Raw genomic sequence first — 25,612 nt, 5'->3', positions numbered from 1 at the left:
AAAATATACAAATATCCGTATGACTTTTCTTAAGATGCTTTTTCGTCTAATTTTATCGTAGATGTTTTCAAGCATTGGCTTTAGGGTTATTCACATCTTTTATGGATTGAAAATCTTGATACCATTGGAAATAATATTTGGGAAAACAAAGCACTTTTATGATGCAGCTAAAAGTAATAGATTGGTAAGTGACTTTAACCGTCTTGGCATAGGGCGTAGAAAACATTTACAAAATTGTATGGGCACTTCAACTTGAGGGCAGCTTGGCCTGTACGAATGTGGGGAAAATGCTGGCCTAAGTCACTCTTTGACTTGCCAATTATTATGCTCAAGATGTTCGTGCTATATTAGACGGCTTGGAAGGCCACAATCTCGAACACAATCTGAATGATCTGCCTACGTTGCAGGACCCGTTTCCAAACTTTACTAACTAAAACGATTTTAAAACGATGACTGAAGCTCAACTATAATTTCCTCTCGTAAAACGCGTGCAACTCTCCATCTCTGCCTCCCTAACTAACTAATCACGTGATCTTACGTCACAAGTAACAAAACAAAACGCTTTATTCTACACCGAATTTGAAAGGACATGAATATACATATCTTCCTTTTAAAGCACCTAACTCATCGATTCATGTTGATTTACTGAACGGAAATTCTAGACCTGGATTTAAAGACCTAAAGAGTAAAGTGATAAAGGGGCGTATCCATTACCAAGCCCTATATTATTCCGACTAAAAGGGAAACTAGGAGACTAGCATTGAGGCAGGGTTTTGGTGCACCACTTTTCAAGTGATTTGAAAAGGCTCATTTTTACAATCACATTTCTAGCTGTAAAATAAAGAAATAAGAAGAAAAATAATGCAAGATGTTTGCCAATCTGAGGCCAATCAGATCAATTCTGAGGCCAAAAAATATTTTTACAGAATTAAAGCGAAATTGAACGAATGAACATTTTTTATCTTGTAGAAAGCTCAAACTGTTCGAATTCCTATTAATCTATATCAAAATAACTTTTATGCATTATTTCTGTATATTTCATGTTTAGAGCTGCCTATTTAGTTGCTTATATAAAGTCCATTTAGTCTGCAATACTCTGATAGAAAGATAATGCGTAATAATTTTGCATTTATTGAAACCCAGCTCCCCTCCCTGCCTGTGACAACCCTGTACATATTTATGATGCTCTTTTTGGCAGCTTCACGCATAGAATACCTTTTTTGTTCCAGAGTTTCTGGCATTCCATTGCCCCTGTTATACCTGTTTTCATCATACTGACATCAGCATCAATAGCCTTTGTTAGTGTTTCCCAAGAGGTCCTCCAAGAGAATGCCATCCTATTCGGCCTTTGCTTTGGATTTTCCTTCGCCAAGATCCACATCCAGTTAATCGTAAGTATGCATATTTGAAGAAGAAGAAAATGAGTGGCGTTTTTATTACACAACGGGTAATTAAAACTAAATCCTGTAACTTGTTCATGAAATGTAGTTATTACGCAAGAATATTTTGTTTACCAATTACAGATAGAAACAAAATTATTGCGGTGACACAAGACAAACTGCTGCAAGCTCTTTCTTCGCGGCCATCTAAATGTACAAGATCCGAGGCGGAAACTAATTTTTCAGATCTGGGGGGGGGGGGGGAGTGGGTTGCAAAACCTCCAACAAAAAGCAACTTTGCCGACAAAAGCAATATAAGCTCTGTTTTAACTGACAATCTACCAAAAGCTTGGTCACTCTCGACCCCACAACCCCGCATTTTCCACCTCAGAACAAAATTAAGGCCGATTTCCATTTGACAATTTTTGAGTTGAGACCCTATCAACTTTCTGGCGCTCACAGCGGACGCAAAATCGAGACCACTTGATTTTAACTACGCATGATCAGATTTGGGCGCTACGCCCGTGCGCACAAAAATTGTCAAATGGAAATCGGCCTTTACATACTATTATAGAAATTGTTATTCGGAAATTTTGCATCGAAACAGTAAAAATGCCAGTTCCTCTGGCTGTTGCAAGGCAAGCTGTTTGAGATGTGCGCAAAGGAGTATTGAGGGGATCTGATTTAGCCAAAGATTTGGGATTGGCAAAAATATTGATACGCTGTAGTGAACGATAGTTATTTAAATAGCTAGGTTTGACTAGAAGAGTTCAGCAGAGAAGAAGAAAAAATTTCAATATTAGGGAACATAAGTTGGGCCTTTGCCAAGAACATTTTTCATTATTTATCTTCAAGAAGATTCTTAGATGATCCATTTGATTTTTGACCTTCTATACCCATAAACAAATTGATTTTTGACTTTCTGTATCCTTTACATAATCTACCGAAGCAAGTCATTTTTCTACTTGCATGCCTTTCTTGAAAATTGAATATCCTTTTAGTAAAAGTTCAAACCTACTTGTATGATTTACGTTTTGTTATTTGAACTTTGAATTACATATTGTATATATCTTATGTCGATGAAATTCGTTCGATTTAGAAATCTGTTGATGAATAATATTCCAATTTATTTAACTTTCAGATTGCAAAAATGTCGAAGACAACTTTTTACCTGCTCGACACTGCCTCGACTTTTCCAGTCGTTATTATGTGTGGTTGTGCTTTTATTGAAACAAGAGCTGTTGAGAAAAACTTTCTTATCTTTTCTACGGTAATTCTTTTTTTGTTACTTTGTTGCTCAAGTTTTGAAATTGATGTAAAACAGTCAAAGGCCGGTTAATTTTAAGTCTGGGTATTTTGCCTCCCAAATTTTACAAATTCTGAGCCCCATTGTACCTGTAAAATTTATTCTTATAAAGAGAATATATCATTTCTAACTAAGGGTTGTAAGTGGGGTTAATTAATAATGCCAACTTGAAGCCTGAGGCAGGCACGAATTAACTGGTTTCTACGCCATGGAATACAGAATTGTTGCTATTTTGTCATGATTTGCATCGTTGAGCAAGTATGTGAAAATGGTTGCAAAGAACATCAATTTCTGGAGCATTAAAACTAGACCAATTAAGCATGAAATGTTCTTACTTCACTTAAGCCTTTTTGTTGTTTGTTCTTCTGATGAATGTTACAAATCCTACTCAAATATCATGTTCGTTTAAAAATGGCTCGTGCAAACTATGTATTCTCTCGCAATTTGAAACTATTTCATTATCTCCATGCGTCTTTGTACAATAAATACAAATACATAAAGCAGAAGTTCGATTTTGTACATGGAATTTGAATATTACTGCAACGTTTTGAGCATAGCTCTTCATTAAGTCATTGTGCACTGTTCATTTTCTAGATTGCCACAGGCTTGGATGCCATGATTTACTTCATTCGCTTGCTACACCAACTCTATCATAGCCTTGGAGAAACACTATTCCTTTTGGACCATAACCGGAACCAATGCAAGAAAAGCAATGGCTTTTCAAAATAACAGCAAGGAAACGATACATCTGGTACAAAATTTTACAATAATAAATCCAACAAGCTAATTCTTCCTTTATTGTGCTTATAAGAGCTTATTGAAAAATCATTTACCACATGATATGCTAATGCCCCCCCCCCCATATTTTTGCATGATGGCCATAATTTCGTGCGTGAAATCGTGAAATCGTGAAATCTCGATTTTTTATGCGTGATTTCGTGAATTAAAATTACTACGTGAAACATGAATCATGAGTTTTCCTTGCGTTATGCTGTGAAAAGGCTTTAACCATCCGTGAATTCGTGAATGAAATTTCGAATGATAATTTAGAAGAATTGCCTCAATTTGGTGCGTAATAAACCAATAGTAGTTAAATCTCAAATAAGTATTCAAAGTTTGAAAGTAGTGTTGTAGTCCTTCAAACAGAGCTCTGATGAGCAATAGCTGATACAACATTTATTGTTTGCGTGAGCGTGAAAATCCAATTTTGCAGTTCGTGAATGCGTGAAAGTAAAAAAATTGTGCATGAACGCGCGAATCACAACCTCTATGGGGGAGGGGGGAGGGCCCTATTGCGACGAGTTATTTGAATTCATAATAAGAAAATTTGTTTTGTTGACTAGGCTGAGTTGAGAATTTATATAATATTTGTCGATGACAATACGTTTATGAACAAGACTGCACATTTGAGTAAAATACTTTTAGTACTATTCGCTTCGAAATGCATTTAGTATCATCATGATACTGAAGTATTAAACAGATTTGATTTGAAGTATTATGTAATTACGTAATTCAATTTCTCTGTCAGTTATAACAGATCTTGATTTTTGCAATAATAGGTTAAAAATTTTTTTAGACAGTTTACTCTAAGTAAGAGGTAGCAGTTCTTCTTGACTGGGAACCATTTTTGTTCATTTTCTTAGTGTTTTATCTTGTTTAAAGATAAGTTGTATTTTCTAACTTGTTTATCTTTTTAATGGCCCTCAAGCTAATTATGCCAATTTACATAGTAATCGATATCTTCTCTGAATCGGACTGTTTGTAAGTAAAAAGTGGAAAGAAGAAGGTATTTTCAAAAAGAGGCTTTTTCTGGCGTTCTAGAGGGCGTGACCCTCAAAATTTTCGGTGATGCCATTCTCAACCAACCCACTTTGAGACTGTTCCGCTGTGCTTTCATGCCTGTAAATACTTTCTTCTTCCGGCAAGGAAGATTGCTTAGAAGCGCTACTCTTGCTCTCTTTAAGCCACAATGCACCTGCCTCTAGCTTCTGTTATTTTTCACAATCTGTGCTTACAATATGCCAAGGTAATTGCAGCTGTCATCCTAAGTGGTATTGTGAATCTGAGAATGGATGAGTGTGATGGGTGGAGGGAGGATACTGAGTGGGGGTAGAGATGCAAGAATCAAGGCAATGCAACAGGTCTTGCAAGTGCCCTGTTGGGAGTAACAAGTGACAAATTTAGGTTGAGTTCCTACTGTCATTGTGTCCTTTTGCCAAAATTCCTTGGTGACTGCTGATAAGTGGTCCTTTAAAATTTGTGCCAACAAGTTATAAATGCTGTCTTTATCTCTGCTCTCCACTCTGGCTTAGCTCTCCTCACCCAGCTTAGCTCTCCTCACCCAGCTTAGCTCTCCTCACCCAGCTTAGCTCTCCTCACCCAGCTTAGCTCCCTATGAACAATTTTGGCATTATTACTACTTTTTATAATTCTTGTCATCACTACAGTCACTTTGCACAAACATTGACTTGACATCAACCAACATCAGTCTTTCTCTTCTATGTATGTGATCATACATGCTTGCACAGGCATACAGAACAAATTGTCAAAATGGTGTAATTTGTACTTTATATATTATTCACAACAGTCATGGTTTTCTACTTAAGAAGCACTTGCCATAAAATAACTTTGTCCTTGGTTGAAAAATGAGAAGAACAAGCAGATAAACAGGTTTTGCTAAGCAAGGTTTGTGAAGGAGGGTTTTCCCAGCCTTACAAGTATTTTGGAGAAAATGACTGCTAGTCTGAAAAAAGTTTGCTTTAAAGGTAATTGACAGACACATGAATGGCTTAGGCCATTTGTCAATCAACTACTAGCCCATCAATAAGCAGCTGAGTTCATGGGCATAGCAGTGGCCAAGCATTTAGCTTGGCTTATGATTGGTCTTGTTTGAAAACTATAATTGCTTTGTTGAGATAAAATTGCTTGATTGATTAGGCCTGAAATTTGTAAATTTTTGCCTGATTAGGAGGCCTGAAGCCCCCCTCCCCAGCCCCCATGTCTCAAATACCTATGGCTGAGAAGTAACATGTAGTATATTGATTGGTCAATTCTTTATTGATAGATGGCTCAAAACACAAGTGCCTGTTGATTGCTTTGATGTACAATAGGCATGAAATTTCAGTTTCAAACATTCATAGATTTATAAAAATCACTGTTTTGTCTTTATAAAATTGCTTTCAAAATGGCTTTGAAAAGTGCAAACATCATTTTCCACAATCCTGTACCATAAACAGAATGTTTGCAAAATTAGTTTAATTATCAGCTTATCTGATTGAACAACTTCACATCCCAACACACCAAAAACTGGCACAAAAGCTCTTTGTGCCAAAGTCTATAGCCTTTGAATCCAGAAAACCATGATCGGGAATGTTAAATATTTGTTACTTTACAACATCAGCAGTAACAGGGGGTGTAGTCCTGGGCTGAGGGGGCTTGACCCCCAGTAATTTCTAAACTTTACTTAAAAACATACAAAAACCACTTTGCTCTTAGTTTTTAGCATGTATAGCCTCTCAAAAACTTTTTATCGCCCTCAATTAAAAATGTGCTGCACAGTCCTTATCGATGTTTGCTTAAAATGCAATTCCTTTTTTAGCTACTAGATGTGACCTACGGCCTTTAAACTTATGTCAATTAGCTTAGTGTTGTATTCTCATAGATGTTCCTTATACAAAGACAATCTACTAATAATTGAGCATTTTGATCTTCATAAGAATTATAATATTGCTCTGTCACAGAATTGTTTCTTTAATTAATCTGCTACTGCAAATTTTTTGGTACAAGTACCAAAATATTTATGTATTATCAAAGGCAGAAACCACTTTTACTACAGTGTCCTCACAACCAACTTCATATTGGAGGGGGGCTGTCAGTACCCTGTTATAAACGAAATATAGTCTGCGTGACAATTATTTTGTGGGAGGAAGGGGGCTCCAGCCCCCTCACTTTCGACAGCATTGTACTAACTAACTCAAAGGAATAGTAGATTATAAGAATCTTAAAATCCTGAAATTGAAAGACATGATTTGGCTCAGATATATAAAAAACAAACAGTATTTTTCTTCCATGTTTCTTTCACACACAGATTCGCTTATTTTACATGAAGAACACACTAATGTAAGCTTTGATTGATCTCTTACACCGATTTCAATTCCAAGTGTATCCTGTTGCTATTTGATCAAGAAAATTCATATAGTTTATCTTGTCTAATGAACAGCAGCTTGTACCTGCAAAAACATCTGCACATTGGAGACACAAAAAAGGGCATTTTGTTACCTATCTTGGTTTATTCATGCTTTGGTGGATTTATGACAACAGGTACTGGCGAATGTCCAAGCACATACGAGCTAACACTGCCAATAAGAGCCCTTCGTACAGTATTTAGGCCTCTCGATCCAAGCACGATGCTGCTTGCATTATTTTCCCTGGCAAGCTGGCAAATCGTCTCTCCGGGCCCACCTATTGTGCAAGCAGTATCCATCAGTACCTGATGCTCCAAACCATGCTCCTGGCATTTTTTCTCGTACTTCTCCGCGATTAACTTCGATTTATCCATGGAATCTTGAATTTCTGCATTCCACTCTTCTGGAACAACAACTGGACCCATCATCATGAATGTGGCGGGAAAGGTCGGCGGTTCGATGACGCTAACAATTCCGATTTTGTCTCCAGGCTTTCTCATGTTCTTTAGGTACCAGTCAAATGCTCTGTCACTATGTTCGGAGCCATCAACTGACATAAAAATAAACCTTTTCTGCGACATCTTGCCTTCCCAGTTGACTTGCTGGACAAGCTTCGAACGTGTTAACCTTTGGCCTCTTTTCGGTGTTACTTTTAACTAGAAAGCATACCTCACATCGACCTTCAGCCTGTAAAACTTTTTGCTTGTTATTGTGTAATTTTCAGACTTAAGTCTTTAAATAATGATTAGGTTTTGCACACTTCAAGCTTGTAATTTGCTAGTACGTTTTAGTTCCTTAAATGTTTTCGTGATGAAGAAAGACATTGCAAGTAATTGAATCTCCCTTTTAAGAATGATAGTAGGCTCAAAATCATGTTATTAAGTTTTTAGTTTTTAGTTTTAAAAATAAGTTTTTAGAATATAGAGGATCAGAAAAAATGAAGATATTGTAATAAAAAGATTTATAGTTCCTTTTTTAGTTCCTGTAAGAATGGTCATAAAAATAACAAACCACCAGAAAAGCATAATAGTTAAAGCTACTTTTATTAGAAATTAAAAATTTATAAAATCATTTGCTTCCTGGATTTTATTCCAGGAAAGGTATCATGTTTTTAGAAATTTATCCCCAGTTCATGAGCTAAATTTTTAGAAACTAAACCCAAGAAACTAGTAGCAAACTAGAACCCCATCACCAAAACTCTGTTCCATTTCGCAGATGTTTTTTTGTTCAAAATCGATGTATGCTAGACAGCATGTGCAGAGACTTCTGTTATTTCCTTTCGAATCTCGGAAAAAAGTTACAAACCAAATCTTTTTCACGAGAAAATTCATACTTTAATCAACCAATTAACTGAATGAATTTGTCTGCACAGATGTGCATTTACAAGAGGGAGAACATCAAAAAGGAAACACTATAGAATTTGCGTTATCTCAAAGTAACCATTTTTATCACACAAAACTGCTACAAATTTTATTAGCTTTGTTCTTTAGTACCACACTTACTTTTCAATTAACAACCTTACTTTAGTCAATCATAATTTCAAGTCCTAGGTGATAAAGAAATGTCGATTTTGCAGCAGTCTTTTTACTTGCTTTCCCCAGGTGGTGTCACGACAACTGGCACATCGGCATGGTTGACAACATACGAACTGACACTGCCAAGAAGGGTTTTTCTGATAATATTCAGTCCCCTGGATCCCATCACAATACCACTTGCATTTTGCTTCCTTGCAATTTCGCAGATCTTTTCACCTGGGCCGAAATCTGAGGTCTCAGTCGTCACTGAGCATTTTAGGCCGGCAGCCTGGCATCTTGATTCGTACTTCTTTACAGTTTCCTTAGCTACTTTGATGGCATCTTCGATATCGTTCTTGTACTCATCTGACACCACCACAGGACTGAAGAAAGAAGCTGGAATTTTTGGTGGCTCGACAACGCTGATGATTGACAAACGGTCGCCATCTTGCTTTAGGTTGCTCAAATACCAGTTAAATGCTCTTTCGCTGTGATCTGATGCATCCACTGGTAAGACGATGGTGCGTCCTGACTTGTTTGCCATTTCTGATGAAAATCTGAGTATTTAATGACTGTAAATGCAGAAATTTAGGTTCCGCGTGTCACAGGACAGCTGCTTTGCTTCGATTTGACGGGAAAAGAGGACGTCCTTTGGCCCCTTGAAACCTTCTGGTGCCCGGCTAGAACGCATGCGTACACGTTGTCTCGCCAAGAATCAAACATGGCGGTCGAGGTAAGAATTTGTAAACTTTTCACGTAGAGATCAGGACGACATCATCTTCAATGTTTTAGACTGTATATTACAAGCTATTGGGCATTCTTTAGTTCTTCTTTCGATAAGTTTGTCTCAAGTCAAAATGAAGGATCAATTGATAAAATAAAAACTTTATGTTACGTTAGTTTTAGGCCTGATCTATCTTTTTGTAGTAGGGTTGCTTGTAAGGCCATTGTGTTCGGATTGAGAGACACACAAATTTGTAGTAGTAATACAGTATGAATTCATAAAAGAGGTTTCTTTTATTTAAATATGCTCCTTTAAGTAAACATCGCTTTAAACAGGGGATTCGAAAGGGAGTATGTATAAAGTAATGTTGCCATTTAATATTCACTGTGTCGACGAATTTCGTATGTGTTAGTGTGAAAGAAAACCTGTTATAAGTATCATTAAACATTCTAGCTAGCAATTCAAGATAAGACTATCATTGATTAGTTTCTTATTTAGACAGAGGAGCCAGGGCCTTTTAAAATATTTCAAAAAATCTGCCCACAGTCTAAATAATGTTCTAACTAGTGGTGTATCTGTGGATAAATAAGTTTTGATATATGTACAATAAAAATCTACAAATTTACCTTGAATCCTGTTTTTTTGTGTAGGAATGGCATTTTAAATATGGCATTACATATTTTCTAGCCTAATTTTATTTATTATAATAAGGACTATACTTACACTTGGTGATATTTACTTAAATAGGTTTTTATTTTATTAATTATTTATTTCATTTTACTGCCAGTGAAAAACCTATATTATACTTAGGATCTGTGCAATGAATACATTACAAATCAATGTGTTTCCAAGTGCTCTGTTATTTCCATACATGCTTTCTACATCACATATGAGCTACACATAAGTCATTAAGTATAGGGCTAGGGCTAGGGCTGCGTCATAAGTTATAACTTTCTGTTCTCCTGTTGATTTTTCTCTTCCTGGACTTGATTTCTGTTTTTATGTCCAGATTATTTTTAGGGTTCAAATTTGCTATTTCTTTGTATTGTAAATTGATTAAGTGATTGATTGTTTAGTATTGTTATACAATGAATGTTTTATTTTCAGAATAAGTCTGTTAAATAAATTTTGATATGAACAATTTTTTGGCAGTACAGAATTTGAAAATGGCTTTGAAAAAAGCAAACATTTCACATTCACTTACATTTCACATTTCATATTCACATTTCATTTCACTTTCACATTCGTTTCACTTATAGTATGTTGTGAAATGTTTGCATTTTTCAAAGCCATTTTCAAATTTGGATATAGCATCTCAATTTATTTTTGCTGTTTTAGCTTTTGTCCTCCTATTAAATTTCACTTCACCTTTCTAACAATGGTTAGCATTTATCAAAATTGGGTGTGACTTTCTCTCAATTTTCCATCTGCATGACTTCTAGCATCAAGAAATACACATTGAAAATGTTTCAAAATGATAACAGCCTTTTATTGCATTGAGATTGGTAGGAAAAATGGCCAAAACCATTTTTCAGAAGCTGTTTGATTTGCCAAAAGCAACTTTAAACTTCTCAGAAATGTTTGCACTTATTTTTATTACCTTCATTTTGAACCTGTAATGCTAATCATTGTTTGTGGTTGGTCCTTATTTTTTCCCAATTTGATCCTTCATTTAAATTTTTTTGGAAATGGTGTGAAGAGTTTTTAAAAGAAGCAAATTCTTTCCATTTTGATTGTACTCAAAGTTGTTGTCTAGATGCTGATATGAAAATTATTTCTGATTTGTAGTAAAAGATGATTTCAACAGAATTTTAATGATGTCAACTGCATTTGAGGTATTTGAGAATATTAATTAATGAAAAACTAGTTTCTGATAAGTAACTAAAATATTACCAAACTATATATTTATAATTCAAATGTATCATTTACTTATTGAATCAAATTTAGTATCAATAGTAGCAAATCATTTAAAGTCAGGCATATGTTACAAGGGCTACATCAAATGCAAATAGATAAGTTAAAATCACTTTTGCTTGATTGACATTTTTTTTCAGACATTTACTGTATTGTATTTAAGTAACTTTACTCTATTTTAAGACATGATTTTAAACAGTGTTGAATGGTTTAAAAAGATGTTATCCCTCTAAAACTGATGATTTTAAGGCATTCTTCGCCATAAGTACTCTACCATTGTGTTCAAGTATGTAAAATGCTCTATTCAATAAGGCCTTGCAAGGAGAAGCGGTCAGGCTCAATCTAGTACCTCTGGAACCCCCTAGAAAGTTCTAGGAGCTTGATTGATAAAGTACCTAGCATGTTTATGCTGTCTAAAAATTAAATGCGGAAAGCCAAATTTTGTTATTGATGATATTTGATGATGCTCAATTGAGCACCTAGAAAGTTGAAGGTGCTGAGTTTGACAAGCTCCTGCTTTTTGCTCCTCACAAGGCCTGTATTTGATGCCCAAAAATAACATACAATTGTTGCTTTCTTAAGTAAGAAAAGTTTGGTAGAAGGTTATTAGTAACAGGATCTTTTTATAATAGTTTAGAAATTAAATGCCTAAATATCTGTTTGGTATTCATCTGTGTTAATAAGAAGACAAATCATGAATTTCTTCTATGTTATGGTGATAAAACAAAATATGTCCAAGGATTAAACATACTTGTTTTGTTTTTCTACTGTAACGTTTTATGTTAGTCGGGTTCTTCTTAGGATGGTGAAGATACGATGGGGCTAGGCCAATGGGCCTAAGCCCCGAATAAGTAGAACACGAGAGAGACTCTATTCTGATGTTGTCTTTATTCGTTCAACAGCAAGACTAACTCTAAAGTGAACATTGACGGAAAGTAATTAAGAGAACAATACGAACGTCACAATACATGTTGACAGACAAACACATTGCCATTAGAAAGACGTTAACTGACACAACAGGACTCAACAGCACATGTGACTATAACATGCAACTGAGATATTACGAAATATATCACACACTAAAGCCAACCGTTACATCATCCCCTCTCTACAAAAAGTAAATACGTTAAAATGAACATCCCTAGAAACAAACGACTAAAAATAAAAAAGGTCCAAAGAGTCATTAAGGCCCGGAGGCATAAACCGGCAAGCAAAGGTAGTGCCTACAACATCGCTTGGTGTTCCCAGCTTCAAAACAGCATCTTTGAAAATAAATGTCAAATCGGGAGAATCCTCCGTCCTCCTGCTGCAACCCTTCATGGCCAGCACCCACTTCCTATTTTACGATAATAATGGCGTCGTCTGATTTCTCTTGAATGTCATTGTTGCGTATTCTTTTCTCCGATAAGTGATGTCAGCAACAGTGGTCTTGAGCCCAACGGTAATTAGTAATTAGCCAAATTGAAAAAATCGTTAGTTTGAAGCAAAAGACAGACCTCTCTCTTCACCACCGCGAGTGAAACAACTTATTACTCTGCTTCCGACGTCCTTTCCTCTCTTCACCACCATCCCACCTCTGTCACCAAATGTAACGTTTTATGTTAGTCGGGTTCTTCTTAGGATGGTGAAGATACGATGGGGCTAGGCCAATGGGCCTAAGCCCCGAATAAGTAGAACACGAGAGAGACTCTATTCTGATGTTGTCTTTATTCGTTCAACAGCAAGACTAACTCTAAAGTGAACATTGACGGAAAGTAATTAAGAGAACAATACGAACGTCACAATACATGTTGACAGACAAACACATTGCCATTAGAAAGACGTTAACTGACACAACAGGACTCAACAGCACATGTGACTATAACATGCAACTGAGATATTACGAAATATATCACACACTAAAGCCAACCGTTACACTACCATCATTTAAAATGATAATATGAAGTTATGGACCAAATAATGCCACAACAATTCCCTTAGAGGATATTAAAGATAGGTACATTTATTAAACTAAACAGAAAAAGTGGGTATGCAAGAGGCCCCAAATTTTGCAACACTGTAATTTTTTATATTACTAAGGATGTTGATATCTATTTATAAAAATTTTCCAGTTGAATTTACTCAGGAGAAAAATGTCTTTCTTCACTTGCCAATTCTCTGAATTCAAAACAAATGTTTAACCATATAATCTACCTCAAATAGGTATAATATATGTCTGTATTAAAGATAGTAAGATTTATTGACACTCTTTTATGTAGAAAAAGACAGATGTGCGGGTTATAAAAAGTTCTGGAAGAGATAGAGGTGAAGATGGCAGGACTAGGAGAGTTGCTCATGGCTCACATGACTTTGAGAAGGTATCTTCAAGTTTGTTCGCTACTTTTCCCTTCTTTCTCAAAATCCCTCCCAAAATTTGGAAGATTTTCAATGGGGTTATGGTTGGTGGCTATTACTGTATTTCCTACTGATAAAACTGTGAATCTAAAGTCATTGTAGGTAATAAAATTAGGTGTAGAAGCTGTTGAACTGAAAAATAGAAAATTTTGTTATTTTTTGCATCTCTTGAAAAGTTGAAACTTATTTCTGATAGATTTAGTCTGATATGTAGCATCTTCAGTTCTCATATTTTTCCAATGTGTAGCTTTTAAACAGATCTGATATTGTTATCATCCATCCAAGAAATTTGTTGTCTCTGAGAAGCAATTTCTTGTGTTGAGGAGTTTTTTGTGAATGTGACGTAAGTGTTAAGAAATTTTAGCATGCTGGCCAGGGGCGAGGATGTATAAACAAAATAAAACATTCAGCATTTTCATAGTTTCAAACATAATTTTTGTTTCATCTTTGACAAATTTAAACAAGCTCAACCATAGATTGAGGATTTCACTTTTTAAATGGTATTCCCCTTGGCCAGTATTTCCTACCATATCAAGATTTCAGAGGCAACCTAAGGAGCAAGCAGGGGTGGATTTAGGGGGGGGGGGGTGTAGGAGGTGTGACACACCCAAATATGTTCATTGTTCTTCTGTAAATTTTCTTCTATTCTGTAAAAATCATTTTTTGTAGTTAGAAGTAACAAATTAACACCAAAATTTTACATTATTTATATTCTTATCTTAACCATACAGTTAAAAACCAAATTTTGAAAGTGGGCGTTTCCATCATTTTCCAGTGACCCGAAGAGTGTGGCACCAACAGGGTGTTATTTTTCTCGTGACTGTGTTACCATTGGTCACAAGAAAATCACAGTTTTTTTACCTTGCAAAAAGCTAGACAGTTTTGAACAAAATAAAATATTTACAGGAAATTGCCTCATTACACTGAAAAAGATCAAAACTAATTTAGCCTAGTGATGTTGTGCTACTGGAGGTCAAGGGGTTCAGCTTCCCTTGCAAAAGAAGCAAATTCAGTAATTAGTGTTTGAGATATATTTTAATGCAGACTTTACAGAAAGAACTGACCTCTAATATCATATGTATTGTTGCAAGAATTTTTTTATTTCACCTCTTTAACAACACTATAGATTCATCTGTTTTGTACATAATTGAGGTTTTTGGAATCAATCTTTCCTATAATCGCTTCATTCAGCAAGTTGCCCCAGGGCCTCCAGCAGTGGTCGAAATAAAGAAAAATTGTGTCATCGGTGAAAATTAAAACTCGCGAAATGAGTTCAAAGACAGCTGAGGAATGGGGGGGGGGGGGCGCTGTTCGATTTTCAGATGTTTTTTAGAGTCACCAGAGTTGTTATAAAAAAGTATGTATTGGCCCTCACGTCAAGTAGGATGGGGCGGGTGCGGGCAAAACGCACGAGGACAAAATGTCGCCGGACAATATGTCACGAACAAAACTCAACTGGACAAAATGCCACTCAGACACAATATTCTGTCGGTTTTTTTTCAAAAATCATGCCAGTGTCTCGTCGGTGTTTTTCATTTCCCTGTCGGTTTTCACCGATCACCGGCCATTATTTCGACCACTGCTTCAGGTCTAGGGAGCCTTATGAAGGAGTGAATTCCTTTTAATGAATTGAATTAATCATGGAAGAAAGTTACTTAGGAAATCTGAAATTTCGTTTTTTGCTTTGGTTATTCTGCTGGAATTCAACAACATAATTTTGAGATTTTCCAACCACATATTCCAAACTATTTTCACAGGATAGTTTGCGGTTACAAGAGGTCTTTATAAAAATAACAGTCTGGGCACCAAAATCAAATTAGTATTTAACACCCACCCCCCTTCCCTGGGGGCAGCGGCAGCTATTGTGCAGCAACTTTATAAAATTGGTTACCAGCGTTTACTTATGGCTATTACCACCTTTTATAAAAGAGAAAATTTATTTTCAATAATGTCAATTTCCCTAACTTACCTGCTTTCTCTATTTTGCCAGTTATTCTTTTTTGTGATATTTTTCTTGTTATTTTGACACATGTAACACACTTTTATGATTTCATAAATTGTAAGGCCATCTGACACATGGACTTTTAAATTTGTGGAAAATTTAATTTGGGAATTTTTCTACATGGCACATAAAATATTTGAATGTAACTTATTTTTCATTTGAACAGCTTGTATTTGAACAATTACTGTTGAGAAAGGTATCTTTCTTTTTAGATTTTTAAAAGATTTTGACAGTTATTCATTTGTTATTTTGCAAGTTTATTTTTACCTTGAGTTATTTCAATTTATTGATCTGGGAATTTTTTTAGCCCCTTTTTGATTTGCAATTATCATCAAACCTTTCTAACCTTTTTGATGGAGTTTATTTTCCTGATATTTGTTGTCTTTAATCTTTAGGGAACAAGGAACACAAAAAGGAGTAGCTCAGATTATCATCGAAATTTTGAAGCCAAATCTTTGACAAGAGACAGAGAAAAACATGAAAGAAGAGTTGTTGATAAGAGACCTCAAGACGGTGATTCAAAGAAAGACAAAGTTGATTCACGTGTTAAAATTGTTCGGAGGCAAGAACGTGATAGGCTGTTCGTGGTGACAGTGAAGAACGATGTCAGCACACGAAAGGGGTCAGATTCTGATCAGGAGGAGAACAGTACCAGTTTGAAGAAAGAAAGTAACAAGAAGGCTGAAAATGGAAGTGTTACCAAGCTTGCGAGACCTGAGAGTGACGAGGAAGCTTCTGATGTCGACAGTGATTACACGATTGAAATGAGGAGTCAAAAAGCAAGTGATGATGATAGTGTTTATTCTGTTGAATTTACTAACGTTGGTGGATCTGAAGATGAGTGTAGTGATGTAGAAAAGCAAAGAAATGGTAGTGAAAGTGTGCAGAAAGAGGATGAAAGCCCTGAGAGGTTTGATTCATCAGAAGATGCTGATTTTGAAAGAGTTGATGTCGATGAAGAGGATGATGGCGGGGATAGTAATGCCGAGGATGGTGAATTGGAATCTGATATCAAAGTAGCAGACGATGATGAAAACATGGATGACCGAGAGAGTAAAGAGTGTAGTAACGAGAACAGCAGTGATGGTCAGGAACTTATTGAGACCGCAGAACTGCATGAGAATATCACGAGGGTGTCTTCTGGTAGAAGGACAGTGACTGTACAGAGTATTAGTGATGAGTCGGCTGTCATTGAAGAGAATCCTGCGAAGATAAGTAAACCTGCGAAAGGTATGGATTTGCTTGGAAAAACAAAGAAGACTAAGGATGAGATGGCCAGCAAAGAGCCGGAAGCTGAGGTGACAAAGGAGGATGTTGTCCGTAGAAGTGAAGTAAACCTGGAAAAGCAAATTTCAAATAGGAAATTAGAATCAATACCTGACAACACCGTATCAAAACAAGGCAGCAATGAACATCATGAAGAGGACCGTAGAAAGCGTAAGACGTCTGATTTGGGGCATGTGAAGACACCAAGGGATTCTGGGAAAGCAGAAAGTAAACTTCATCATGCAGTCAGTGGAAAACCCATGGAAGTCCTGCTTGAAGATAAGATTAAGAAACCAAGAGAAGGAAAATCGAAGGCGGATGAGTTAGTTAAGGGTAGGTCAGAGGAAGGGGAGACTGCTGGGAGTAATCAAAAGGAAGGTCATTCGAAGGACAACAAAGGCTTATCATCCACATCAAAAAAAGCTGAGTTACGCGATAGCAAAGTTGAAGTAAATGTAAGAAAGGAGTCAGAAACCAATAGAAGCGGGAAAAATATCAAAGATTGCAATGACGAAACAGATAAAAAGGCTATCCAGGCAAAGAAGAGTTCAGCATTGAGTTCTTCCTCTGAATCGAAAAGAGCTGTTGATTCTGCTCGCAAGGAAATTAGTGATGATGTTTTAAAATCGAGTGAAAAACGGACTACTGAACGGACAGCATCGAAAGCAGAAGTCAAGAAAGATGGAACGAAAGAGGAACAAAAGAACGAAAAGGCGAAAACTAAAAGTCAGAATGAGAAGGTAACCCCAAAAAGTTATCGAACAAAGGAAACTGAACTAAAAAAGTCCAAGTTAAAGGATGGCGAAAAAACTGCTTCAAAGGGGGGAAGAAATAGGCGAAGTAGAAGTAAGAGTAGTTCTGATGAAAGTTCGTGTAGTACTTGTTCTGGCAGTGGATCAAGTAGTTCGGGTTCGTCATCTGGCAGCTCTAGATCCGATTCAGAATCCGGCAGATCTTCTGGATCTGATTCAGAATCAAGCTCTGGATCTTCTCAATCGGGTTCTTCAGATTCAGAGAGTTCCAGCAGCGAAGAAGATAACTTTAAGCGGCGAAAGAGACGTGTCTCAGAGCGGAAGTCATATGATAATGACAACAGAGTGAAGGCCAAGGCTGGTAGTCCTAAAAAGGACAGGGGACGTGGCTATGTGTCGCCATTAAGAACTAGTAAAAATGATTGGGGCAGGCGGAGGGAAAGTGATGACAGGTCAAAGCAAAAACAGAGAGAGCCCTTAGGGTCTAGGACAAATGATTCCCACAAGGATTCAAGAGGAGGCTACAGAGATAGAAGAAGATATCGCTCGCGGTCTAGGTCAAGGGACACAGGTCAGAGAGGTCGTGGGCAATCAAGAGAATCCGAACGAAAACAGCGCTATGCAGGTAGCAGGGGTAGTACTAGCCATCGAGATAGAACAGACAGGTATGATAGGTCGGGTATAGAAAGGAAAAAGACTTTGTCACGGCAACGAGAAGATGAGCGAATGCGCCAATCTAGTAGAGATCGTAAGAGAACACCGGATAGAAAGACGTATGATAGAGAGAAACGCAGATCAGAGGTAGGGCAGAGAGGCAAAGGAGCTGAAACGGTAAAAGACAGAGAAGTTAACAAGAAAATAGAGTCGGAATCTAAAGAGAAAGAGGTCAAAGGTGGAAAAGATGAGGTTCAAAAGGTCAAGGAGCAAAAGAGGTTACCCGAAAGTAGGAACGCAAAGTCACCAGAAAGGACTGAAAATGAGCCTAAAGATGTAACAAAAGTTGTCACGTCTGAGGGAAAATCAGCTGTGGTGCAAGATGAGTCGAGTAAGAGTGCACCCCAGAAGAAGGAAGAGAAACCAAAACCGCTAATGGAGCAAAAACTTGCCATCAATAGCATAGGAAAGTCGAAAGAATCGTCGGATAAAGTCAAAGACTCAACGAGATCTGATTCAGGAAGCAAACATGATAGGTCAAAGAGCAATGCCGAAAAAAGTTATTCCAAGAACTCAAATACTGTTAAGAAAACTACTGATTCTGCTAAACAGGAAGAAAATGAAAAAGCACCTCGGCCATTGATGGAAATAACCCTTGAAAATGTTAAAAAACCTGTTTCTGAACGACTATCGCGACGAGTAAGTGTATCAGAGAAATCGGTGACGAATGATGGCGGCAAACTGCTTGCAAAGGGCCATCGACGAGTCACGCGTGTGAGTGAGCAATCAACCGAAGCCAGTCAAATACGAACTGTTGAAAAAAGCAGAGAGAACCAGGAAGCTATTTCAGAACAATTGTTGGGAGATACTAAAACGTTTTTAAAAAGACTTTCTAGCGGTAAGAGTGTAATGATTGAAAGAAAGGAGATTGAGCCACTGATGAAAGAAGATGATATTGAGTTTGGTGTTGTTACAAATTCAAGGATTGTACAAAGGAAGTTTGATGACCGCCATCATAGAAGCGTGAGGAGAGTAATTTCAAACCCTGGCTCTGATTTGTCTTCTGCAGTCGTGGAGATTTCTACTGGCGATGCTGATGGTAAGTCCAGTTTTATATCATGATTTTTCCTTAGCAAAATTCCACCGTCGGTGGAGTCCGTTTTCTATAGCTTTGCGATAGAGCACGTGGATTCTTCTAACTAGCACAACTCTTAACAATCTTTACGTCCTAAACCCATATTTCCCTGGAGTACTGCTCCCATATTTGGCGTGCTGCTTCTACATCTTCCTTACGCCTCCTTGAAAAAGACCAATCCAAAGTCATTCGCTGGTCAATAACTGCAACCTCACCTAGTCTCTCCAGCCTCTCTCCCATGCGGCGCTGGTCAATAACTGCAACCTCACCTTGTCTCTCCAGCCTCTCTTCCATCAGCGCTGTGTTGCTGATCTCGCTATTTTTATATATTTTTCTATTCTATAAATTTTTTATAAATTTTACCTTGGCCATTGATTTCAGGAGATCAGAGACATGATCCCAAGTCACGCAATACCAGACACCCTTCCAGGGCTCACCCTTTCCAAGCCAAACGCACAATCTCTATTCCACAACATTTCCTTCCTCCCTTGATCTTGTAAGCTTTGAAATGCCCTAACTAATGACCTTGAAAATTTTTTTAGGAGAAAAAATACCCGCGGCTTATATTTTTTTGCCACGTTTTGCTGCGATTTATAATCAAGGGTGGATTATAAACGAAGAAGGCTTCCCAGATTCTGTCAAACTTTTCTGCTTCCCTGGAAGTTGAGGATGATAATATGAGGAAGAAATACTTCTGGGCGCTTTTGTTGATTCCATAATGTCTATTTTATGGTTTAATCCTTTGGTTTAAGTCTATCGTCAGGTTTTATCAGTTTTTGCGCCCGTCATTTCAAACCAAGGATCTCTCCATGGTTGTATGGTTGCGACTTACATTTTTTTAAACCCATTTTGCTAAGGGAGGCTTACAAACAAGGGCGATTTATGATCGAATAAACTTATAACTATAAGGCGTGTTCTGAGAGTAGAATGTGAACTTTTTTTTCTCTTTTCTCTGAACCCTGTATAACCCTATCGTGACTGTTTTTGCTTTTGATTTTCTTCAAATATGGATTTTCCATCTTATATTTTTCTTCACTTTTCCTACTGATATTTTCGCGCTTAGATACTCTAGATTTATTCGCTATTTTTTAATCTTCTTGATCTAGCTCTTTTGTTCGTGTTGTAAGCTTAGCTTAAACATTTTGGTACAGACAATTTTAAAAAGTTGTTGTCGGATTTCTTACGCTTTGTCGAATTTTCCACTAAAAACATTACTAAAGGTGAAAGCTAATTACCAAATTTATTAAAAGAAGTATTTGCAAGTTACCTTATCAAATCCGATTTGCTTTTTAGACGCCCCGACACCTCCAAAGCGTAAAGTATTCTCTCGCCTTGGGAAGTCAGTCATCTCCAAATCTAAGAACATCGCCATCAATCTAAAACCGTTGCCAGCAAGGAGAACGCCAGATAAAGAAGTTGTAACCGTCAAAAACGAAGAGGAATTTGAACTTGACGCGAGAATTAAGCAAATTAGAGAAAAGAACGAGGAGATTCTTAGAAGGCAAAGGGAAATAGAGAAGGATATATTGATGAATTCGTAGAAGATGCCTACATTGAACAGGGGTTCTAATACGTCCATTGGATAGGGTTTGCCTCGCTAGTTGTTGAGGTCAATTTACGACTCTCGATGTATTTGCTATCCGTTTTCAAGTGCGTACGAAAAGGTACACTGATTTTCAAGAGCTAGAAATTGCTCGTTTGCTGAGCACTGAAAATCATAACGTAATTGAACATCGCCAGACTGTAATAACATAACCAGACTGGATTTTGTTGTAGAGTTGTCGTCAGCTAGAAATCCACGTCGAAATAGAAACATGGCTACCCTGACGACTTCAACTGAGAAGAACCCATCTGAAAAATGTAAACACTCTGGCGCCTCAGGAACATTATCACTGAGTTAATCAGCTACAGATTTTCCTTTCCGTAGATTGATTTTTGTTGGAATTTTATGATTTGGACAAGAATCGTCATAATATTCCTGGGCCTATCTTTACACAAACTTTTGTCAGCTTCTTGTGTAATGTCATTTCGTGTTTTAAACCTTTAAAAGGTTAGATTTTTAGCCCTGTTTTGGTCGAATACTTGCCGTAAGATAAGATAGATAAGGCCAATAGAAAGACTGGAAAGTAAAAGAAGGTTGGTTTGCAATTTAACAATTTAGCTGTCTCGAACTGAACCACTTCGCCAAAGCTATAATTGTAAAAGTTGTTTATAGATCTTGCATATGGATGTTTGATTATCTGATATTCTACTTTTCCTGTATTATTTGAAGCAGTGGGCATATAAGCAATTTTTATTTTTGCTTACAGTGCTCCCAATACATCTAATGCCCCCAATACCACCAGTGCCCCCAATACCACCAGTGCCCCCAATACCACCAGTGCCCCCAATACAACTAGTTCCCCCAATACCATCAGGACCCCCAATACCACCTGGACCTACAATATCACCTGGACCCCCAATACCACCTGGACCCCTAATACCACCAGTGCCCCAAATACCACCAGTGCCCCTTAATTCCACCAGTGCCCCAATACATCTAATGCCCCCAATACATCTAATGTCCCTAATACCACCAGTGCCCCAAATACCACCAGTGCCCCTTAATTCCACCAGTGCCCCAATACATCTAATGCCCCCAATACATCTAATGTCCCTAATACCACCAGTGCCCCCAATACATCTAATGCCTCCAATACCACCAGTGCACCCAAAACAACTAGTTACCCCAATACCATCAGGACCCCCAATGCCAACAGTATGCCCAAAGCCCATTCCACATTGTGCTCAAGTATGAGTTATTGTATAAGGTGTACCATATTGTGATTACAACATACCCTTTTACTCTCCGCGTACTTCTAAATTTTGATTATAAACTTAAGATTGTTGTGATAATGAAAATCCTGTAAGGAAACAACAGACGAAGACTAACTTTCGTTAAGCTAGTGTTTTCTTCCTGAACAAAAGTACATGTTCCAAAATTGTGTTCTTTGTTGTTAGATTTCCAAAATCGCGTTGTCGCTCGATGTATAGCTTCGTGTTGCAAATTATGCTAAATTATGTTCAACAGCACTGCGTGTCTAGTCTATAGGGTGATTACCACTGGAGTCCAAGGGAAAAAACCAACTCCTTGTCTACACAATAGCAGCTTTTTCGTTTGTAGATTGACTTGAAAAGTGCTAGCTAAGTGAAGACGACCGTGCTCTGCCAAGTGCCAAGTCGTCTGTGGAGGTTTTGTGCCACAGCTTTATCTTTATGCCTCATGACCTTTCTAGCATGGTTTATCTTAAAACTGTGAATTTGATTCCCATTGACCGAAGCATTGAGGTATTACAGCCGGTTTAGCAGTTTGTTAAGAAGCTTCTCATTGAGTAGATCTTCGTGGCTCGGTATTAACTGATCATGGGTGGTCAAAAGTGCTTCACGTAGCAGCATTTCGGGTTTAATTTCTTTTTGCGATAGCCGCACATTCGTTTTTATTGCACGTTTCCAGGCCAATCACTTTGCAGAATGCAAATTGTGCAAACTCGAAGTAAAATAAATTTACAGTTAATGTGATATATTAGTAAAAAGTTAGCTATATACTGCTCGACCCTAAAGAACCAACCCTTGTCGTCTATTTGCACCATAAAAATAGGCCATGTGATTAGAAAGACAAATAAATTAACATGCAACGAACAAAGTTCAATGAAAAAACAGAGAGCACCTTAATAGGAGAAGTAGAGATTATGCAGACCAAGATTGGACAAAGTTAAGTCTCAAGTTTGATTATTGGCTGTCTTTCTTTCGCTAACCAATTCATAACATTTCGACGCCCAAAAGTTTAAATGTTCTTGGAGAGAGTGGGAATGGCAGTGCAGTTGGGTTGAAGTAACCCTGGGTACCAGTGTGTCCATTAATCAGTCTTAGAATTATAGTTAGAAATCAGTCACGGAAAATTCTTTGCCCCCCGATGAATGAGGCTCTGGTACCAAGGGTAAATAGAAGCCCTCGCAGAGAGACTGCACAGATGTCTCTCCAAGAACAACTTCTATACCTTTGGACGTTGCATGGACTGCGAAAGCGGGGGTTACGGGGGCCCTCAAAGTTTTTTCCAAAATGTACTCAAACCATACAAAAAATCGTCTTGCTCTTTGTTTTTAGCATGCTAGGACCCCGAAAAAGCTTTAGCCTCCTCAATCTGTAATATGCTCCCTGCTTCTTGAGACGTCGATACGAAGACTTAATGTTAAAACCTTAAATTGTGATAGCATAGTACGACTTTAAAATTGTAATGGCACGTTCCACAAAGGCAGGCACTATTTTCCTTCAACAATCTCGATAATTATTACTAAAGAGACATTGAAGATTTGAGTTTGTAAAGATAAGCTTTTGGACGATCTATATTGAAATGTGCTCTTTATAAATGTGCTGACACTGACACTTTTTTGCTCAAACTAATTCACCATTGCAATTTCCTAACAACATGACAAAACAGTGAATAGGGTTTTGGAAAACAAAAAGCTGATTCCCTTTTTGAGATGCGACGGCAAGGGCGGGGTCTTTAAAACCCCCGAAGGCAATTGTTTGCCGCCACAGAAAATTTTTTATTGATCACGCGCTGTTACTCAAGGATTACCAAAATATCCCTGCAATTTCTCTGGTAGCCACATGTATTGGGTCGTGTTACTGCGTCTGTTCATCCTATTCAAGATTTAGTATTGCATTTTCTTAATTTCTTGATTGTTATACGAACTTTTTCTAAAACTGTCAAAATTCAAGAATTTATGAAATTAATAGACAGGCTTGAATTTTTTCGCAAGTTTTACTTTTTACCTAAATGAGTTTTTTGAGTAAAGAAAAAAGACATGAATTTTACCCCTCAACTTGAGGTACACTTGAGCTAGTATCGTGTTAGTAGAACTTTCCAGTTCCTTAATTGTAATAGGTAGATTTATCAAAAAAATGCTGCGAGGTGTAGAAATATAAACAGTTGTAAGAAAATTTTAAGATTTATTATAGCCTCAGAGCCCCACAATGATTCGTTTTAAATCGAGGCTCAACAGAATTCAACCATACTTGTGGGGGACCACAAGTCAACCTTTAAAATGATTCGTCAGCTGCATGTATGCAGCGCTCGTGTTTAGACAAGATTTCTACCTTCTGAGTTTAAATAATTATTTATTTACGATAATATTTATACGTTTAACAGAATATACTTCAATGTTTTTACAAACTTTGTCTCTTTATGGATAGTTATTTTGAAAAGCATTGCGTAAGCAAAACATACCTGACATGTCCATTACCTTAAATTTTCTCATAACCATTCTGTAACCATGGAAAAAGTGAAATATTATTTATATAGAGAAGTATTGTCTATTTAATATGTCTGATATGTCTATTTAAGAAAGCAACTCGTCAATTTGTGCACCTTTTTGTTCAAACCTTTGTTATTAAGAAACTATATTATTATAAGAAAAAGGAAAGGAATAACTTACTAGGGAGCTCTAGCCAGCACGTTTTTAGCTTTGAAAATCATTTATTGCCAAGGTGTAGCAACCTACGTTCTTAAAAAACCCTGACACGCCCCTACTCTACAATATATCTGTTTTTGGTGTGTGAGGTCAGTTATTATACCAAACGTTATTCATAGTCCCATAATTTCACTAATGCTTCATGATAAAAGCACGAAAGATTCACGAGGTATAAGATACACGAAAAAGATATGCCAGTTCCATACAAACAAAGAGACTAAGTAGAATCTTGAATGGAAGTCAATAAATGGAAGGCAATACGCTCACAAGAAAAAGCTGTGGCTGTTATTTTCAATATTGTTTCAAGATTTTGAACGATCCTTTGATTTTACGAGGAAAGTACACATTTTTTATACAGCACTTTTGGCCTATTGTTTTTAAAATGGCTAGATTTAGCTATTCATCAATAGCACCTCTCTGATGTCATTGTTCTCTCGCCCTCCACTCCACTCCAATGAAATTTAGGATTTTGATCACTCAAGTCGGTTCGGTAAGAAGAACAAAAACGCGATTGGGGGCCGAACCCCTCCATGCCCCCAAAAAATCCGCCACTGTTGTCAACCCAGGGCCATCACGAGGCAAGCCTTGTTGGGGGGGGGGGGGGGTGGACTACAAAATTACCTGATTAGAAAATAATTACCTGAAATTTTTAAGTTGATGTCACAAACCTCTGCAATACATTTTGTCAATCTAACTGTGTGGCATATAATTCACAACATTCATTTTAAAATGAAAATACCTCGGGGGTATTTTAAAATGACTTTCCTAATAGTTTTATCAAATCTGTATACCGAGACGGGCAACTACCCGAGCCATGGTTGCCGCCGAAGGACCAGAAAATTTTTCGAATTTTGATGCAAAACTTTACTAAAACT

At 37.2% G+C, this 25,612-nt stretch overlaps 3 protein-coding genes across 7 annotated transcripts in view; 2 read left to right on the top strand and 1 right to left on the bottom strand.

Moving 5' to 3' along the window:
* Positions 1-4,498, top strand: part of LOC148960143 (cholinephosphotransferase 1-like) — a 38,301-nt gene extending 33,803 nt beyond the window's left edge. For 3 of the 4 annotated variants that reach the window (XM_089109047.1, XM_089109045.1, XM_089109048.1), the window contains 4 exons: positions 62-184; positions 1,230-1,391; positions 2,521-2,649; positions 3,280-4,498. In XM_089109047.1, the coding sequence (XP_088965173.1) occupies positions 62-184; positions 1,230-1,391; positions 2,521-2,649; positions 3,280-3,414 (549 nt within the window). In that variant the 3' untranslated portion in view covers positions 3,415-4,498. The remainder of the gene's footprint in view (positions 1-61; positions 185-1,229; positions 1,392-2,520; positions 2,650-3,279) is intronic. The other variant, XM_089109044.1, reaches the window with a different exon arrangement.
* Positions 4,499-6,916: 2,418 nt separating this feature from the next.
* LOC135686319 (uncharacterized) lies at positions 6,917-9,049 on the bottom strand. Its single transcript, XM_089108906.1, has 2 exons — positions 8,457-9,049; positions 6,917-7,525 (listed from the first exon to the last, which is right to left on the bottom strand). The coding sequence occupies exons 1-2, from the start codon at positions 8,925-8,927 to the stop codon at positions 6,974-6,976; spliced, it is 1,023 nt and encodes a 340-aa protein (XP_088965032.1). The 5' UTR covers positions 8,928-9,049; the 3' UTR covers positions 6,917-6,973.
* On the top strand, positions 9,004-23,684 carry LOC135685993 (uncharacterized). 2 transcript variants are annotated; one of them, XM_065202122.2, is made up of 5 exons: positions 9,031-9,116; positions 10,896-10,942; positions 13,280-13,378; positions 15,813-19,188; positions 20,518-23,683. In XM_065202122.2, the coding sequence occupies exons 2-5, from the start codon at positions 10,922-10,924 to the stop codon at positions 20,763-20,765; spliced, it is 3,744 nt and encodes a 1,247-aa protein (XP_065058194.2). In that variant the 5' UTR covers positions 9,031-9,116; positions 10,896-10,921; the 3' UTR covers positions 20,766-23,683. The 2 variants fall into 2 exon arrangements, with proteins under 2 accessions (XP_065058196.2, XP_065058194.2); XM_065202124.2 differs by lacking the exon at positions 13,280-13,378 and having other exon boundaries at positions 9,004-9,116; positions 20,518-23,684.
* Positions 23,685-25,612: the final 1,928 nt, after the last annotated feature.

This window comes from Rhopilema esculentum, chromosome 6, assembly GCF_057945365.1.
Source record: "Rhopilema esculentum isolate cy_ngs chromosome 6, ASM5794536v1, whole genome shotgun sequence".
NCBI classification, from domain to species: domain Eukaryota; kingdom Metazoa; phylum Cnidaria; class Scyphozoa; order Rhizostomeae; family Rhizostomatidae; genus Rhopilema; species Rhopilema esculentum.
Note: the sequence above shows the minus strand (reverse complement) of the source record. Positions and strands in the feature narration are given on the sequence as shown.

Bases quoted from the DNA above. Each gene is read 5' to 3' on its own strand.
- LOC135685993 (XM_065202122.2), top strand. From the start codon at position 10,922: ATGATGTCAACTGCATTTGAG. The intron at 10,943-13,279 runs GTATTTGAGAAT...TCTTTTATGTAG, and splicing joins TGATGTCAACTGCATTTGAG to AAAAAGACAGATGTGCGGGT. The intron at 13,379-15,812 runs GTATCTTCAAGT...TTTAATCTTTAG, and splicing joins GCTCACATGACTTTGAGAAG to GGAACAAGGAACACAAAAAG.
- LOC135686319 (XM_089108906.1), bottom strand. From the start codon at position 8,927: ATGGCAAACAAGTCAGGACGCACCATCGTCTTACCAGTGGATGCATCA. The intron at 7,526-8,456 runs TAAAAAGACTGC...TATGCTTTCTAG, and splicing joins CACCACCTGGGGAAAGCAAG to TTAAAAGTAACACCGAAAAG.